The sequence below is a fragment of the Salmo salar genome, chromosome 10 (assembly GCF_965601325.2).
Source record: "Salmo salar chromosome 10, fSalSal1, whole genome shotgun sequence".
NCBI lineage: Eukaryota > Metazoa > Chordata > Actinopteri > Salmoniformes > Salmonidae > Salmo > Salmo salar.
This window is the reverse complement of record NC_138300.1, coordinates 55,790,425-55,808,617: the sequence shown is the minus strand read 5'-3', so window position 1 is coordinate 55,808,617 and position 18,193 is coordinate 55,790,425. Positions and strand designations below refer to the sequence as shown.

Sequence of the window (18,193 nt, the reverse complement as noted above, 5' to 3'; positions counted from 1 at the left end):
TATTGTAACAAGTGATACGGTTTTGTAACAGGTGATAGTGTATTTTATCTGGTAACAGGTGATGCTGTATTGTATGTATTAACATATGATGCTGTATTGTAACACGTGATGCTGTTTTGTAACAGGTGATAGTGTATTTTATGTGGTAACAGGTGATTCTGTGTTGTGACAAGTGAGGCCTTATTGTATGTAGTAACAGGTGATGCTATATTGTGATAGGTGATGCTGTTTTGTAACAGGTGACGCTGTATTGTAACAGGTGATTCTGAATGGTGTGTAGTAACAGGTGATGCTGTACTGTAACAGGTGATGATGTATTATAACAGGTGATGCTGTATTGTAACAGGTGATGATGTATTATAACAGGTGATGCTGTGTTTTATATGGTAACAGGTGATTCTGTATTGTAACAGGTGATGATGTATTGTAACAGGTGATGCTGTATTGTAGTAGGTGATTCTGTATTATAACATGTGATGCTGTATTGTATGTAGTAACCGGTGATGCTGTATTTTTACAAGTGATGCTGTATTGTAACAGGGGATGGTGTGATGTAACAGATGATGCTGTGTTGTATGTGGTAACAGTTGATGCTGTATTGTACGTGGTAACAGGTGATTCTGTATTGTATGTGGTAGCAGGTGATTCTGTGTTGTACGTGGTAACAGGTGATTCTGTATTGTATAGTGTATTCTGCAAGTATTCAGACCCCTTATTCTTATTCTAAAATGGATTAAATATTTTTTTTCTGTCATCAATGTACACACAATACCCCATAATGACAAAGCACAAACAGGTTTTTAGAAAGTGTTGCTAATTTATTAACAATAAAATACTGAAATTTCACATTTACTGACCTTTACTCAGTACTTTGCTGAAGCACCTTTGGCAGCGATTACAGCCTCGAGTCTTCTTGGGTATGACGCTACAAGCTCGGCACACCTGTATTTAGAGAGTTTCTCCCATTCTTCTCTGCAGATCCTCTCAAGCTCTGTCAGGTTGAATGGGGAGTGTCACTGCACAGCTATTTTCAGAGATGTTCAATGGGGTTCAAGTCCGGACTCTGGCTGGGCCACTCAAGGACATTCAGAGAGTTGTCCCGAAGGCACTCCTGCATTGTCTTGGCTGTGTGCTTAGGGTTGTTATCCTGTTAGAAGGTAAACCTTCACCCCAGTCTGAGGTCCTGAGCACTCTGGAGCAGGCAAAATCTAAGCGGGCTGTCATGTGCCTTTTACTGAAGAGTGGCTTCCATCTGGCAACTCTACCATAAAGGCCAGATTGGTGGAGTGCTGCAGAGATGGTTGTTCTTCTGGAAGGTTCTCACATCTCCACAGAGGAACTCTGGAGCTCTGTCAGAGTGACCATCGGGTTCTTGACCAAGGCCCTTCTCCCACAATTGCTCAGTTTGGCCGGGCGGCCAGCTATAGGAAGAGTCTTGGTGGTTCAAAACTTCTTCCATTTAAGGTATTTCTGTTGTGTATTTGTAATACCTCACCTGGTTTACCAACTACTTCTCTGATAGAGTTCAGTGTGTCAAATCGGAGGGCCTGTTGTCCGGACCTCTGGCAGTCTCTATGGGTGTGCCACAGGGTTCAATTCTCGGGCCGACTCTCTTCTCTGTATTCATCAATGATGTTGCTCTTGCTGCTGGTGATTCTCTGATCCACCTCTATGCAGACGACACCATTCTGTATACTTCTGGCCCCTCTTTGGACACTGTGTTAACTAACCTCCAGACGAGCTTCAATGCCATACAACTCTCCTTCCGTGGCCTCCAACTGCTCTTAAACGCAGGTAAAACTAAATGCATGCTATTCAATCGATCACTGCCCGCACCTGCTCGCCCGTCCAGCATCACTACTCTGGACGGCTCTGACTTAGAATACGTGGACAACTACAAATACCTGGGTGTCTGGTTAGACTGTAAACTCTCCTTCCAGACTCACATTAAGCATCTTCAATCCAAAATTAAATCTAGAATCGGCTTCCTATATCGCAACAAAGAATCCTTCACTCATGCTGCCAAACACACCCTCGTAAAACTGACCATCCTACCGATCCTCGACTTTGGTGATGTCATCTATAAAATAGCCTCCAACACCCTACTCAACAAACTGGATGCAGTCTATCAGTGCCATCCATTTTGTCACCAAAGCCCCATACACTACCCACCATTGTGACCTGTACGCTGTCGTTGGATTTCCCTCGCTTCATACTCGTCGCCAAACCCACTGGCTCCAGGTCATCTACAAGACCCTGCTAGGTAAAGTTCCCCCTTATCTCAGCTCGCTGGTCACCATAGCAGCACCCACTCGTAGCATGCGCTCCAGCAGGTATATCTCACTGGTCACCCCCAAAGCCAATTCCTCCTTTGGCCGCCTTTCCTTCCAGTTCTCTGCTGCCAATGACTGGAACAAACTGCAAAAATCTCTGAAGCTGGAGACTCATATCTCCCTCACTAGCTTTAAGCACCAGCTGTCAGAGCAGCTCACAGATCACTGCACCTGTACATAGCCCATCTGTAAACAGCCCATCTATCTACCTACCTCATCCCCATACCATATTTATTTATTTATCTTGCTCCTTTGCACCCCAGTATCTCTACTTGCACATTCATTTTCTGCACATCTACCATTCCAGTGTTTAATTGCTATATTGTAATTACTTCGCCAGCATGGCCTATTTATTGCCTTAACTTACCTCAATTGCACTCACTGTATATAGACTTTTTGTTTTCTTTTGTTCTACTGTATTATTGACTGTATGTTTTGTTTATTCCATGTGTAACCCTGTGTTGTTGTATGTGTCGAATTGCTACGCTTTATCTTGGCCAGGTCGCAGTTGTAAATGAGAACTTGTTCTCAACTAGCCTACCTGGTTAAATAAAGGTGAAATAAAATAAATAAATACAAATACATTTGCAAAAAAATGGAAAACCTGTTTTCGCTTCGTCATAATTGGGTATTGTGTGTATTATTATAAATGTAATCAATTTCAGAAAAAGGCTGTAATGTAACAAAATGTGAAAAAAATCAAGAGGTCTGAATACTTTTCCGAATACACTGTATGTGGTTGGGTTGTGACTGGTAGGCAGTCAGTCAGCCCAGCGAACGCAATCTCTCTCATTCCCTCCAAAAGACAGCACAAATACACCTCCCCTCTAAATGTGCCCAGGAGAACGCACACACACACACACACACACACACACACACACACACACACACACACACACACACACACACACACACACACACACACACACAAACACACACACACACACACACACACACACACACACACACACACACACACACACACACACCTCTGAATTGTGCGTGACTTTCTCCTCTCTGTGTGAAAAGCCTGTTCCATCGCTTGATGCTGACTCAGTCAGAATGGTGTATGTTTCTCTGCTTCCTGGATGTTGAGCAAATGGCCCAACACACTGAACTATTAACATAGGCTCCTCTCTGACACAGACACCGACCGTGATCGACAACACAAACACAACCACTTCAAAGATCTAATGATGTATGAATGAAACTTTAGCTCAGCTCCAACTCAAGTGGCATAGGCTTGCGTCACAAACGGCACCCTATTCCCTTTATAGTGCACTAGTTTTGACCAAGGCTCATGATCAAAAGTGATGCATTATATAGGGAATAGGGTGCCACTTGAGACTAAGTCATAATAATGTAATATAGTGAAGTGTGAGTTTCTTTGTGCTGGAGAGTGTCTTTTAGCAGCTCTGTCTCATATCGCTTCTCCCACAACCATCACGCTAAATATGTCTGCCTCCAAAATGGCACACTGGTCCATATATAGTGCACAAAGGGGGCCCTGGTCAAAAGTAGTCCACTATATAGTGAATAGGGTCTTTTATCAACACTTTATCTCTTCCTTCCCCCACTGGGCTGCAAACTTCATTATAGAAGAGTTCTTCTTGTGTATAGCAACCCATCGGGGGGTTTCCGTAATGCCAGACAAGTCTCTTTCTCTCTCTCTCTCTCTCTCCCTCTCTTGTCTCTGTTTAAACATTTAAATAGTGTTGCTTCTTATTGTTGTCCCTCTTTCATCCAGTATGTTTGAAATAATAACGCTGTGGCTGATGGGAAACTGCTGTAGGACAGAGGGGTGATCTCAGAGGAGACAGAGAGGGGGAGAGGAGACAGGGAGAGGGAGAGTGGAGAGAAGGATGAGAGGGGAGAGAGAAAGGAAGATGAGAGAGAAAGGGAGAGAGAGAGAGAGAGAGAGAGAGAGAGAGAGAGAGAGAGAGAGAGAGAGAGAGAGAGAGAGAGAGAGAACAATTTCAGAGGGGGGAGCAATTCCCCCACCCCAATCAAACCCCCACCTCTTCACTTAGCCAATCTTACTGCAAAAGAGACTAAAGACGAAAAAAGAAAGAAGAACAAATGTTTTCTTGCAGTTATGAAACGCTCATTAAAAAGCAGGAGCTATAGAACAAACAAAGATGTTCCTATGAGGCCCTACTCTTCCATTCAAACTAATTTCATAATTTCATCCCTGTTTTAATAAACTAATAATTCCTTGGTGGAAAAGGCATTCATTCAGACTTTTCCGGTCGTTTTGTTCTAGTGAGTGAGAGGTGGTATTATGAGAATGGCAAGGAGAATGGGACTCAAACCTCTAGAGGTGGATTAGCATCGTCTGTCTGTACTGATGGGAAATCAGAGTGCTGTTGTACCAATCTCCTTGGATCCTGGACAATTAAATGAGTTAAGTGTAATAATATTGAACCTTTACACATCTGATGTCTGGTTAATGAAGCCAGGGGCTGGATGTCTAATAGACTGTGTCTTGTAAAGGAGAAGCTCAAGTTGAATGTCAAACAACTTTTGTCTTCATAACTTGAAGTTTCATGAAAGCTGAGTGTACAAAACATTAGGATATGTTTTTTGTTTTGTTTTTATTAATACATTTGCAAAGAAAATGTATTAAAAACTTTTTTTGCTTTGTCATTATGGAGTATTGTGTCAAGATTAATGAGAATTGTATATATATATTTTAATCCATTTTAAAATAAGGCTGTAACGTAACAAAATGTGGAAAAAGTTAAGAGGTGGAAAGACTTGCCGAATACGCTTTATATATACAGTACCAGTCAAAAGTTTTGACACACCTACTCATTCAAGGGTTTTTCTTTATTTTTGTTATTTTCGACACTGTTGAATAATAATGAAGACATCAAACTATGAAATAACACATTGAATCATGTAATAACCTCAAAAAATGTAAACAAATCAAAATATATTTTAAAGGTGAGATTCTTTAAAGTAGCCACCCTTTGCCTTGATGACAGCTTTGCACTCTTGGCATTTTCTCAACCAGCTTCACCCTGAATGCTTTCCCAACAGTCTTGAAGGAGTTCCCACATATGCTGAGCACTTGTTGGCTGCTTTTCCTTCACTATGCGGTCCAATTTATCCCAAACTTTCTCAATTGGGTTGAGATCGGGTGATTGTGGAGGCCAGGTCATCTGATGCAGCACTCCATCATTCTCCTTCTTGGTCAAATAGCCCTTACATAGCCTGGAGGTGTGTTGGGTCATTGTCCTGTTGAAGAACAAATGATAGTCCCACTGAGCGCAAACCAGATGAGATAGCTTATCGCTGCAGAATGCTGTGGTAGCCATGCTGGTTAAGTGTCCCTTGAATTCTAAATAAATCACTGACAGTGTCATCAGTAAAGCATCCCCACACCATCACACCTCCTCCTCCATGATTCTCGATGGGAACCACACAAGAAGAGATCATCCGTTCACCTACTCTCACAGAGACACGGCGGTTGGAACCAAAAATCTCAAATTTGGACTCACCAGACCAAAGGACAGATTTCCACCAGTCTAATGTCCATTGCTCGTGTTTCTTGGCCCAAGCAAGTTCTTCTTCTTATTGGTGTCCTTTAGTAGTGGTTCATTTGCAACAATTCAACCATGAAGGCCTGATTCACGCAGTCTCCTCTGAACAGTTGGTGTTGAAAGGTGTCTGATACTTAAACTCTGTAAAGCATTTATTTGGGCTGCAATTTCTTTGGCTGAACGTATCCTCTGCAGCAGAGGTAACTCGGGTCTTCCTTTCCTGTGGCGGTCCTCATGAGAGCCAGTTCCATCACAGTGCTTGATGGTTTTTGTGACTGCACTTGAAGAAACTTTCAAAGTTCTTGAAATGGTTCCGGATTGACTGACCTTCATGTCTTAAAGTAATGATGAACTGTCATTTCTCTTTGCTTATTTGAGCTGTTTTTGCCATAACATGGACTTGATATTTTACCAAATAGGGCTATCTTCTTTATACCATCCCTACATTACCTTGTCACAACACAATTGAAATGCATTCCAAATGACTACCTCATGAAGCTGGTTGAGAGAATGCCAAGAGTGTGCAAAGCTGTCATCAAGGCAAAGGCTTGCTACTTTGAAGAATCTCAAATATAAAATAACACTTTTTTGGTTAGTACATGATTCCATATGTGTTATTTCATAGTTTTGATGTCTTCACTATTATTTTCTACAATGTATAATTTTACAAAATACCCTTGAATGAGTAGCTGTGTCCAGACTTTTGACTGGTACTGTATATATATATGTTACAGTGCATTTGCAAAGTATTTAGGCCCCTTCCCTTTTTCCACATTTTGCAACCTTACAGCCTTATTCTAAAATTGATTACAAAAAAATCATCAATCTACACATAATACCACATAATGACAGCGAAAAAGTTTTTCATACATTTTTGTAAAATTATTAAACAGAAATAACAGAAATACCTTATTTACGTCAGTATTCAGACCCTTTGCTATCAGTCTTGAAATTGAACTCAGGTGCATCCTGTTTCCATTGATCATCCCTGAGAAGTTTCTACAACATGATTGGAGTCCCCCTGTGGTAAATTCAATTGATTGAACATGATTTGGAAAGGCACACACCGGTCTATATAAGGTCCCACAGTTGACAGTGCATGTCAGAGCAAAAACCAAGCCATGAGGTCGAAGGAATTGTCCGTAGAGCTCAGAGACAGGATTGTGTCGAGGCACAGATCTGGAGAAGGGTACCAAAAAATGTCTACAGCATTGAAGGTCCCCAAGAACACAGTGGCCTCCATCATTCTTAAATGGAAGAAGTTCGGGAATCACCAAGACTCTTCCTAGAGCCAGTGGTGGAAAAATGACCCAAAATCATACTTGAGAAAAAGTAAAGATACCTTAATAGAAAATTACTCAAGTAGAGGGAAGATGCTATTTGAGAAAAAGTTGAAAAAAGTACCGTAATTTCCGGACTATAAGCCGCAACTTTTTTCCCACGCTTTGAACCTCGCGGCTTAAACAATGACGCGGCTAATATATGGATTTTTCCCGCTTTCAATTTTTTTTGAAAGGAGATGACTTCAGTGGTTTCAGTGCACAGGAGGAGGAAGATAGTGACCATTGACTTTCTTGGTAGGCTACTGTTTACTGCAAATTTTTTATTTTTTGTTACAAGCCGTGTTTCGTTAAAGCCTATTTATTTTTGTTACAAGCCGTGTTTCGTTAAAGCCTATTTATTTTTGTTACAAGCCGTGTTTCATTAAAGCCTATTTATTTTTGTTACAAGCTGTGTTTCGTTAAAGCCTGTGTAAAGTTCATTGTTTCAATGTACCGGTAGGCACCTGCGGCTTATAGACATGTGCGGCTTATTTATGTTGAAAATAATATATATTTTTTAAATTCAGTGGGTGCGGCTTATATTCAGGTGCGCTCTATAGTCCGGAAATTACGGTATTTGGTTTGAAATATATTAAGTATCAAAAGTAAATATAATTGCAAAAATGTCCTTAAGTATCAAAAGTAAAAGTAAATATATAAATCATTTCCAATTCCTTATATTAATCAAACCAGACATCACGATATTCTTGTTTTTTTAATTTACGGATAGCCAGGGCCACAATCCAACACTCAGACATCTTTTTAAAAAAACAAGCTTTTGTATTTACTGAGTCCACCAGATCAGAGGCAGTAGGGATGACCAGGGATGTTCTCTGATTAGTGAGTCCTCCAGATCAGAGGCAGTAGGGATGACCAGGGATGTTCTCTGATTAGTGAGTCCTCCAGATCAGAGGCAGTAGGGAGGACCAGGGATATTCTCTGATTAGTGAGTCCTCCAGATCAAAGGCAGTAGGGATGACCAGGGATGTTCTCTGTTTAGTGAGTCCTCCAGATCAGAGGCAGTAGGGATGACCAGGGATGTTCTCTGATTAGTGAGTCCTCCAGATCAGAGGCAGTAGGGATGACCAGGGATGTACTCTGATTAGTGAGTCCTCCAGATCAGAGGCAGTAGGGATGACCAAGGATGTTCTCTGATTAGTGAGTCCTCCACATCAGAGGCAGTAGGGATGACCAGAGATTTTCTCTTTAAGTGCGTGAATTAGACAATTTTCCTGTTCTGCTAAGCATTCAAAATGTAACGAGTACTTTTGGGTGTCAGGGAAAATGTATGTAGTAAAAAGTACATTATTTTCTTCAGGAATGTAGTGGAGTAAAAGTAAAAGTGGTCAAAAATATAAATAGTAAAGTACAGATACCACAAAAAACTACTTAAGTAGTACTTTAAAGTACTTTACACCACTGCTTAGAGCTGGCCGCCCTGCCCAACTGAGAAATCAGTGGAGAAGGGCCTTGGTCAGGGAGGTGACCAAGAACCCGGTGGTCACTCTGACAGAGCTCCAGAGTTCCTTTGTGGAGATGGGAGAACCTTCCAGGAGGACAACCATCTCTGTAGCACTCCACCAATCAGGCCTTTATGGTAGATTGGCCAGACGGACGCCACTCCTCAGTAAAAGGCACATGACAGCCTGCTTGGAGTTTGCCAAAAGGCATCTAAAGGACTCTCAGACCATGAGAAAGCAGATTCTCTATTCTGATGAAACCAAGATTGAACTCTACGGCCTGAATGTCAAGCGTCACATCTGTAGGAAACCCGGTACCATCCCTACGGTGAAGCACGGTGGTGGCAGCATCATGCTAATGGGGGTGTTTTTCAGCGGCAGGGACTGGGAGACTAGTCAGGATCGAGGAAAAGATGAACGGAGTAAAATACAGAGAGATCCTTGATGAAACCTGTTCCAGAGCGCTCAGGACCTCAGACTCGGGCGAAGGTTCACCTTCCAACAGGACAACGTGCCTAAACACACAGCCAAGACATACGCAGGAGTGGCCTAACACAATTGAGAAATGGTTTGTGTATGTGTGTCATTCAGAGGGTGAATGGGCAACAAAAGATTTAAGTTCCATAGAACGGAGTATGGTAGTAGGTGCCAGGTGCACCGGTTTGTGTCAAGAACTGCAGCGGTGCTGGGTTTTTCACGCTCAACAGTTTCCTGTGTGTATCAAGAATCGTCCACCACCCAAAGGACATCCAACCAACTTGACACAACTGTGTGAAGCATTGGAGTCAACATGGGCCAGCATCCCTGTGGAACACTTTTGACATCTTGTAGTCCATGCACCGATGAATTGCGGCTGTTCTGAGGGCAAAAGGGTGTTGCAACTCAATAGTAGGAAAATAGATGTTCCTAATGCTTTGTACACTCAGTGTTAGTAACAGAAGTACACTGCAGGTACACCTGTGCTATAAATATGTGCTATAAATATATAATAATGAAATAACACTCTGGTTTATACCATACAACACATATGTTACTAGAAGAAAAAAAGGCACATGGTAATATCAGTATTATTAACAGAAACATCAACTTATTGTATTTTGTAAATTGTAAAGAGTGCAGTTACTTTCATTGACAGATGATGGCGCTGTTCTCCCTGTTACAAAAGTGTACAAAACATAAACTATGGGTAGAATGAAACTTGTTTCGTGACATATTAAGAGAAAGGCACAATCTGTAATTTTAACAGCACGACTTTACATTTTATTTTTTTGTAAAGATAAGGGGTAGGGCTGGGGTTTAGGTAGGTCTAACCACTCTCAAGTGGTTAGACCAACTGACAGTCCATAAAGATCGACACAAAACGAAATAAGGCATTGAAGTTATATTCTTTAAGAATTACATTAAACGCCCTTAGTAAAGCACTATGTAACCCCCATGCAATTACACTGGTGTTACTGGTGTGATTACCGTACTACACATGTATAAGAGCAACTTATTTTAAAGTATAACCAAGCAGACAAGAATGTTGTGAGTCATGTTTTGCGTAAGGATCCGATATTTGTTCGTAATGTGTGCGTAATGACTTTGCGTAGTTGAGATGTTGCTGTTCTTTTTGGACGATATTTTGGAGGTTGTTCATTTGCTAAACACAATGTGTCATACACAGGGACCTACTGTGTAACTCTTTACCGCGCCATTAGGGACAGTAGTACCGTAACCGTTCTCAGTACAGAGATGAGTTTCTCTCTTTCGACCCGCGGCGTAGCCTACAAGACGAGTATATCTCATTCAGCTGCATTTTCTTCCTTTACTTGGTGTCCAAGTCAACTACGTTCTTCTGATTGGGTGGATTTGTTATTCCGCTTGAATGGACCGCGTGTAGATTGGCTGCTGAGAGGTTTACGTCATCCAACTAGAGGAGGTTTACTTGGGATTTTCGTTCTGTCACTGTCAAATGTAGAGCAGGCGACCATTGGGGACAAGGTAGCGTTGAACAGAAGAGAGAGAGAGAGAGAGATAGATAGATAGATAGATAGATAGATAGATAGATAGATAGATAGATAGAGAGAGAGAGAGAGAGAGAGAGATAGAGAGGACAGTAGTCGCGTTATTTTCGCAACATTTTTGTGTGCGTGCATCATTCTAAACTTAGTGCCAGCCAGGTCTTCTGTATTAATTATTGCATGCGTAGAGCAGATCATCCAGCGTTGGACTGGCATCTGATTACGAAAGAAACGGGACGGCACCAGTGGAAATACTATCTGAAAGCTCCATTAGCCTTGCTTCGTTCGTTTTACAATATCCAGCAGTCACAGTCACAGCAGCCTATTTCTGAGGACGCGAATCGCGATCACAGGGACCGCTGGAGAAGTCTCACGTTTGTCGTTTGATTTATAGACTGGTCACTGTAATTTACGCAATAGCCTAGTTTTCTGGACTCCTTGTACAATTTTTTTTGGTGTCCAAAGTAGTCCGTCCATGCAAGCCTAGTTGCTATACCATTTTTTAAGAAACCTACGTGACAGACAGATTCAATCATTACTCTCAAAAGGGACAAACGAGGTGGGTGTTTTATTATTGTTATTATGGGTCTGAATGTGTCGCATCATGCATGGCACTTTAATGTGATTTATTACAATGCCTTTTGTACGTAACAATAATGAAGGTATAGGTCTAATTGGGTGTGAAAGGTTCCACTAAAAAGAGAATACTATGCTTTTATTGTGCGCCTTTGCGTATGATTTTATATCATGTTAATATTCTATTCATTAACCTAACCTCTATAACGTACTGTCAATATTTTATTGTAATTTGTAAACATAGAGAGTCTGGGTTCAAATAAGGGGATTCGTAAAAGTAACCCATGCATGTTCTTTACGTTCTATTTTTCCACGTTTTAATTTTCTCGACACAGGCAATACATATAACACCTTCTTTTCAGTGTTCTACTGTAGTCTGCTGTAGTAAATTCCATTTACTTTTTACTTTCCATTCAAACGCAGCCATCAGATTGCCAGAACGGGAATGGGGGTTGTTTAGCCTTGGGCTGCAGCCGGTCTGGGTTGCCTGATCTGTTTTGTATTTCTCTCCGACTCCATCTCACTGCCTTCTAAATTGCCTGTCCGTGTAATTACTTGAGTTAGCCCATTTAAGTTAAAAGCTTTACCCCCTCAAATGTCCTCTCTTCCCCAACCCGGAATGAAACTTGACATGGCCCATCTTATTTATCCAGGGAGTCACTTTCGGGCCAGCTTTTTGATTCATCTCCTTTTAGATTTAATCAGCACTAAGGTATAGCTTGTCCCTAAGAGCCTCTGCTAATGGGGTTAGTGAATGCTTTTCTCAGTGCAGCGTTTTCTCCCCCTTCCCTTCTCCTCTAATTACCTTTCAACAAAGATTTGTCTCAGCTAGCCATGAAGTCTGCCTGCATGCTGGAAATTGGGAAAGGATTAGAATTAAAATATATTAGTTTCAGATCAGTTTAAACAAAACGTGTTTTGCATTGCATAAATAGGTGATCACAAATAGGATAGTAGGATAGTAATGGTGTATGTAATCCATTCATCCATAGTAGCCTGTGATATCAGTAGATTTGAGTCTCTCTGTAAAGGCAACACATGCTAGACATTGATAGGGTCCGTCCCCTGCAGACAGAGTTAGGCAAAGTCTCATACAACTTTTATGGTTTTTCAATTAATAGCACTCCTGTGTTCACCCAGTCTTCCCTCCATTATAACAAGCCAATGCAGACCACCTTTTTTTTCTCCTGCCATCCATAGAAAGGGAACATTGACAGGTGTGAAGAACAGCGTGGTATAGAGTAATGTGCTGTTCTAAAGCCATTAAGAGCCCAACAAAAGGCAGGTCCCCATGCAGCTCTGCTCTAATTGTTCTTCTGGCTCTTGGTGTTATCAGTGAACACACATTCTTCACATCACACCGCAACCACAGAATGGATTGAGGAAACAGCATTTAGATGAGAGGAGAGAGAGTGTGTGTGTGGGGAGAGAGAGAGAGAGAGAGAGAGAGAGAGAGAGAGAGAGAGAGAGAGAGAGAAGAGAGAGAGAGAGAGAGAGAGAGAGAGAGAGAGAGAGAGAGAGAGAGAGAGAGAGAGAGAGAGACAAGAGAGAGAGTCAGAAAGATCAAGTGCAGATTTAGTACAGTAAATTACTTGTAGCCCTTCTTCTCTATAACCTTAGAACAGGTTTAACCACTGATGAAGGGACGGAAGAGTTCTATTGTTGTTTATAAATACAATTATTACAGTCTGCTGTCCTTTTACAGCTTTGCAAACACTTAATCTCACTATAACAGGCTAATAATTTATGGATGCCACATTGGGAAGTTTTTTGACAATGATAGTTTGTCTGGTAAACCACTCTGTGGGTATAGGTTTATATGGTCTGTCAGTTGTTTGTACTACAGACGAACTACAGACAGACACTCAACATAAAGCTTTTACAGACAACAGACAACATTACCGATGCTATCGTACCCAAACTAGAGCATTTTTTCACAAACAACCGACACACACTACAGACTGTCTATCTCAGACTAAAGCTTTTTCAGCCTGCCTGGGTTGCCTCGTTGGTGAGGATGAGGTGTGGTTTACATGTGGCTGATCACGTGACCCCGAGAAAACAGCGTAATTTAACACTACTTTAATTACTTTGTTACAACACTGGCCTCTCTGTTGACCAGGAATTCAAATGTAGGCTAATTGAAAATTCAGTTGGTTCAACTTCACATGTATAGGCCTATTTTGTAGCTTGGCTGCCAAAATGCTGCTTTGGACAAAAAATTAAGTAGTGACTGTGTTGTAAATTGGCCATTATAAAACTTTTGCTAGAAGTATATTTAAAATAAATTTAAGTCTTATCTCAATAATAAGAACACTTTTGGTTGAAATATAAAATGATTGACTCAGCTCCATGTTCGTGTGAGAAGAATACTTGTAGTTTCAATAAGAGCCGCTAAACCGCAATGTTTCAATATGAGCTGCCATAAACCGCAATGTTTCAATAAGAGCCGCTAAACCGCAATGTTTCAATATGAGCTGCCATAAACCGCAATGTTTCAATAAGAGCCGCTAAACCGCAATGTTTCAATATGAGCTGCCATAAACCGCAATGTTTCAATAAGAGCCGCTAAACCGCGATGTTTCAATATGAGCTGCCATAAACCGCAATGTTTCAATATGAGCTGCCATAAACCGCAATGTTTCAATATGAGCTGCCATAAACCTCAATGTTTCAATATGAGCTGCCATAAACCGCAATGTTTCAATATGAGCTGCCATAAACCGCAATGTTTCAATATGAGCTGCCATAAACCTCAATGTTTCAATATGAGCTGCCATAAACCGCAATGTATCAATATGAGCTGCCATAAACCGCAATGTTTCAATATGAGCTGCCATAAACCGCAATGTTTCAATATGAGCTGCCATAAACCGCAATGTTTCAATATGAGCTGCCATAAACCGCAAATGTTCAAAAAAGAGTTTCCATAAACCGCAATGTGCACTGTGTCAGACAACAATATTTTAGTTAACGATCCCTGAAAACACCATCTGAAGCTTCTGAGTGCTGTATTACAGGTTGTAGAAAAGAATTCCTGCACACAACAAGATATGACCTATAACCTCTGCATGTTTATTGTTTTGTTGTTTCGGTCAGCAACCTTTTTCTTGTCTTAATATGTTCCAGGTGTCACCACCTGTCAGTCACCACCTGTCAGTCACCACCTGTTAGTGACCACCTGTCAGTCACCACCTCACAGTCACCATCTGTTAGTCACCAGCTGTCAGTCACCACCAGTCTCATAACAACTTTCTTAATCTCTTGTGTTTTTTCTTCATGACCGGAACAATGCTTCAAAATCAACACTAACAGGAATCCTTATCACTTCTGTATTTCTTAACCAGTGACCAATACTGATATCAACATGTTTGTCTCTCTTGTTATTTCTTCACCAGGGACCATGGTGAATCCTGGAGGTAGCAGCCAGCCCCCTCCGGTGGGAGCAGGGTCCCTGTCCTGGAAGAGGTGTGCGGGCTGCGGGGGGAAGATCGCTGACCGCTTCCTTCTCTATACCATGGACAGCTACTGGCACAGCCGATGCCTTAAGTGCTCCTGCTGCCAGGCCCAGCTGGGGGAGATAGGCACCTCCTGTTACACCAAGAGCGGCATGATCCTCTGCAGAAACGACTACATCAGGTGAGACTGACGGGTTATGGTCGGCGGAGCCTGCTGGGAGTGTGTGTGAGTTTGTGTGTTAACATCGTTTGAGGGCTCGGGCGCAGGCTGCTGTGTGTGTGTGTGTGTGTTTTTGTTGTTGCGTGTGTAAATTGTGCAGATCACCCTTCAGCGAGGGTGCATACAGGTAACATGTGTGGGTGTTTGTATGTGTGTGTGTGTGTTTCTGTCTGTTTGGGTGCTTTGGTCTGTTTGCATGTGTGTATTGTGCGGTACAGATCTGCCTTCAAGCAAGTGTACAGATACCGTAACATACTGTATATCATTTTCTATTCTGGAATGACAACTTGTATCGATGGATCTATGTCCCACATTAATTTCCTGACAAAAAAAGGATGTTACTGTCACGAAAAATAAAGGTGACGCCCTGGTTTAAAGGTGACGCCTTGGTTTAAATGGGACGCCCTGGTTTAAATGGGACGCCTTGGTTTAAATGGGACGCCTTGGTTTAAAGGGGACACCCTGGTTTAAATGGGACACCCTGGTTTAAATGGGACGCCTTGGTTTAAATGGGACGCCTTGGTTTAAAGGGGACACCCTGGTTTAAATGGGACACCCTGGTTTAAATGGGACGCCTTGGTTTAAATGGGACGCCTTGGTTTAAAGGGGACACCCTGGTTTAAATGGGACACCCTGGTTTAAATGGGACGCCTTGGTTTAAATGGGACGCCTTGGTTTAAAGGGGACGCCCTGGTTTAAAGGGGACGCCTTGGTTTAAATGGGACGACCGGGTTTAAAGCGGACACCTTGGTTTAAATGGGATTCCCTGGTTTAAAGGGGACGTCCTGGTTTAAAGGGGACGCCTTGGTTTAAATGGGATTCCCTGGTTTAAAGGGGACGTCCTGGTTTAAAGGGGACGCCTTGGTTTAAAGGGGACGCCCTGGTTTAAAGGGTTCGCCTTGGTTTAAAGGGTTCGCCTTGGTTTAAATGGGACGCCTTGGTTAAAAGGGTTCGCCTTGGTTTAAAGGGGACGCCCTGGTTTAAAGGGGACGCCCTGGTTTAAAGGGTTCGCCTTGGTTAAAAGGGGACGCCCTGGTTTAAATGGGACGCCTTGGTTTAAATGGGACGCCTTGGTTAAAAGGGGACGCCTTGGTTTAAATGGGACGCCTTGGTTTAAATGGGACGCCTTGGTTTAAATGGGACGCCTTGGTTAAAAGGGGACGCCTTGGTTAAAAGGGGACGCCTTGGTTAAATGGGACGCCTTGGTTTAAATGGGACGCCTTGGTTTAAATGGGACGCCTTGGTTTAAATGGGACGCCTTGGTTTAAATGGGACGCCTTGGTTTAAATGGGACGCCTTGGTTTCTGGGACAATAGAAAAGAAAGGAGAACAGCTTGTTGCTAGTTATAAAAAGTTCACCTTATGTATTATTCTATCAAGATGTAGAATTAATTAAGTCATGGATATGAAATGAAGGAGTTGTAGAAATATGTTACAGGCTATATAACGATGTATGGAAGCATGGAATGTATTTTCCATTCAGAATATTGAGAACATGTGTCTCAAATTCACCCAACGTCGGGCCTTGTTTAAAAATCTCTCCTCGTTGAATTCTCTCCGTACTATTCTTAAAAAGAGGTCAAACTGACTGCTGGCATGTTGACAGAGAACAAGATGAAAAACAGTATTTTTCTAATAGAACATCTGCACGTCTGTTTGTTCATCGTGCCATTTTTCATCAAGCAGCAAAAGGTGGGAGCCTGGCTAAGGGCTGTGTTCCCCAGGGTTTGTATTTGCTTTACGAGATGCTAGGAGAGACTATACAGGACAGGCATAGGTGACCTTTTAGCACTGGGGGAATTTAAAAGGGTTTCTCATCTTGTTTGGCAAGTTTGTGTATCAGAAAAGAGATAATTTAATTAACAAAGAGGGTCTTTTTAAATATTTATATAAAGTGTGTGGGACACTTAACCAGCTAACGCTTGCTGATGGCAGGCGGTCTCATTCTGCTAATGCGGAATCGTCTGATTTGACAGCCTGATCGTTCAACAATTTGACCTTGCGAAGACGAGCCAAACCACTCAGTGGGTAGAGACACAGTGTAATGCAAGGATCAGGAGAACACTTTTCATAATAGACCACAGTATAATAACAAGAGTTGATTAAGTAGATTTTTCTTAGCAATACTTTTAGCTTTAGACTGTGCCACACCACTTAACAAAAAAAAAATATATATATATATTACAGACTATTGCCAAACAGTAAACATAGTTTGTTATTTATTTTTATTTTGATAAATATTTATTGTAATAAGAGAAAATTCTGATACTGTTTGTCTTACAGAAATGGACAGTTAAATGTGCAAATATTTTGTTTTGCAGTGATCATATATGTCTATAATCTGAACGCTCTAAATATACTGTACTGCTAGTAATTGAGTTAATACTCAGTAACATGCTGCTGCTACATATCAACACAGGCAGGTAGATACAAACACTATACACACTATACACCATTCTATATACCGTACTATATTACACTGTACTATACACTGTAGTGTAATACACTGTACTATAATACCCTGTACAATAATACACCATACTATAATACACTGTACTATAATAAACTGTACTAAACACCGTACAATAATACACTATACTATAGACCATACTATACACCGTACTATAATACACTGTACTATACACCATACTACAATACAACGTACTATAGAACATACTATATACTGTACTATACACCGTACTATAATACACATACTATAATACACCATGCTATTATACACTGTACTATACACTGTACTATAATACATCATACTATACATTGTACTATAATACACTGTACTTTACACTATACTATTATACACCGTACCATACACCATACTATAATACACCATACTATTATACACTGTACTATACACCGTACTGTAATATACTATAATACACTTACTATACGCTGTACTATAGACCATTCTATACACCATGCTATAATACACTGTACTATACACTATATTATAATACACCATACCATACAATGTACTATAATACACTGTAATATACATATACTACAATACACTACTATACACGGTACTATAATACACTATAGTATAATACATTGTACTATAATACACCATACTATAATTCGCTGTAATATACACCGTACTATAATACATCATACTATACACCATATTACAATACACTGTACTAAACACCATACTATAATACACCATACTATACATCGTACTACAATGTACCATACTATAGTACACCGTAATATATACCATAGTATAATACACTGTACTTTACACCATACTATACACTG

The 18,193-nt window shown here is 41.1% G+C and overlaps 1 protein-coding gene across 1 annotated transcript in view; it reads left to right on the top strand.

Moving 5' to 3' along the window:
• The first annotated feature begins 10,596 nt into the window (after window positions 1–10,596).
• Window positions 10,597–18,193, top strand: part of lmo4b (LIM domain only 4b) — a 30,473-nt gene continuing 22,876 nt past the window's right edge. The window contains exons 1-2 of the mRNA XM_014123657.3: window positions 10,597–11,222; window positions 14,638–14,878. Coding sequence (XP_013979132.1) covers window positions 14,643–14,878 — 236 coding nt within the window. The 5' untranslated portion in view covers window positions 10,597–11,222; window positions 14,638–14,642. The remainder of the gene's footprint in view (window positions 11,223–14,637; window positions 14,879–18,193) is intronic.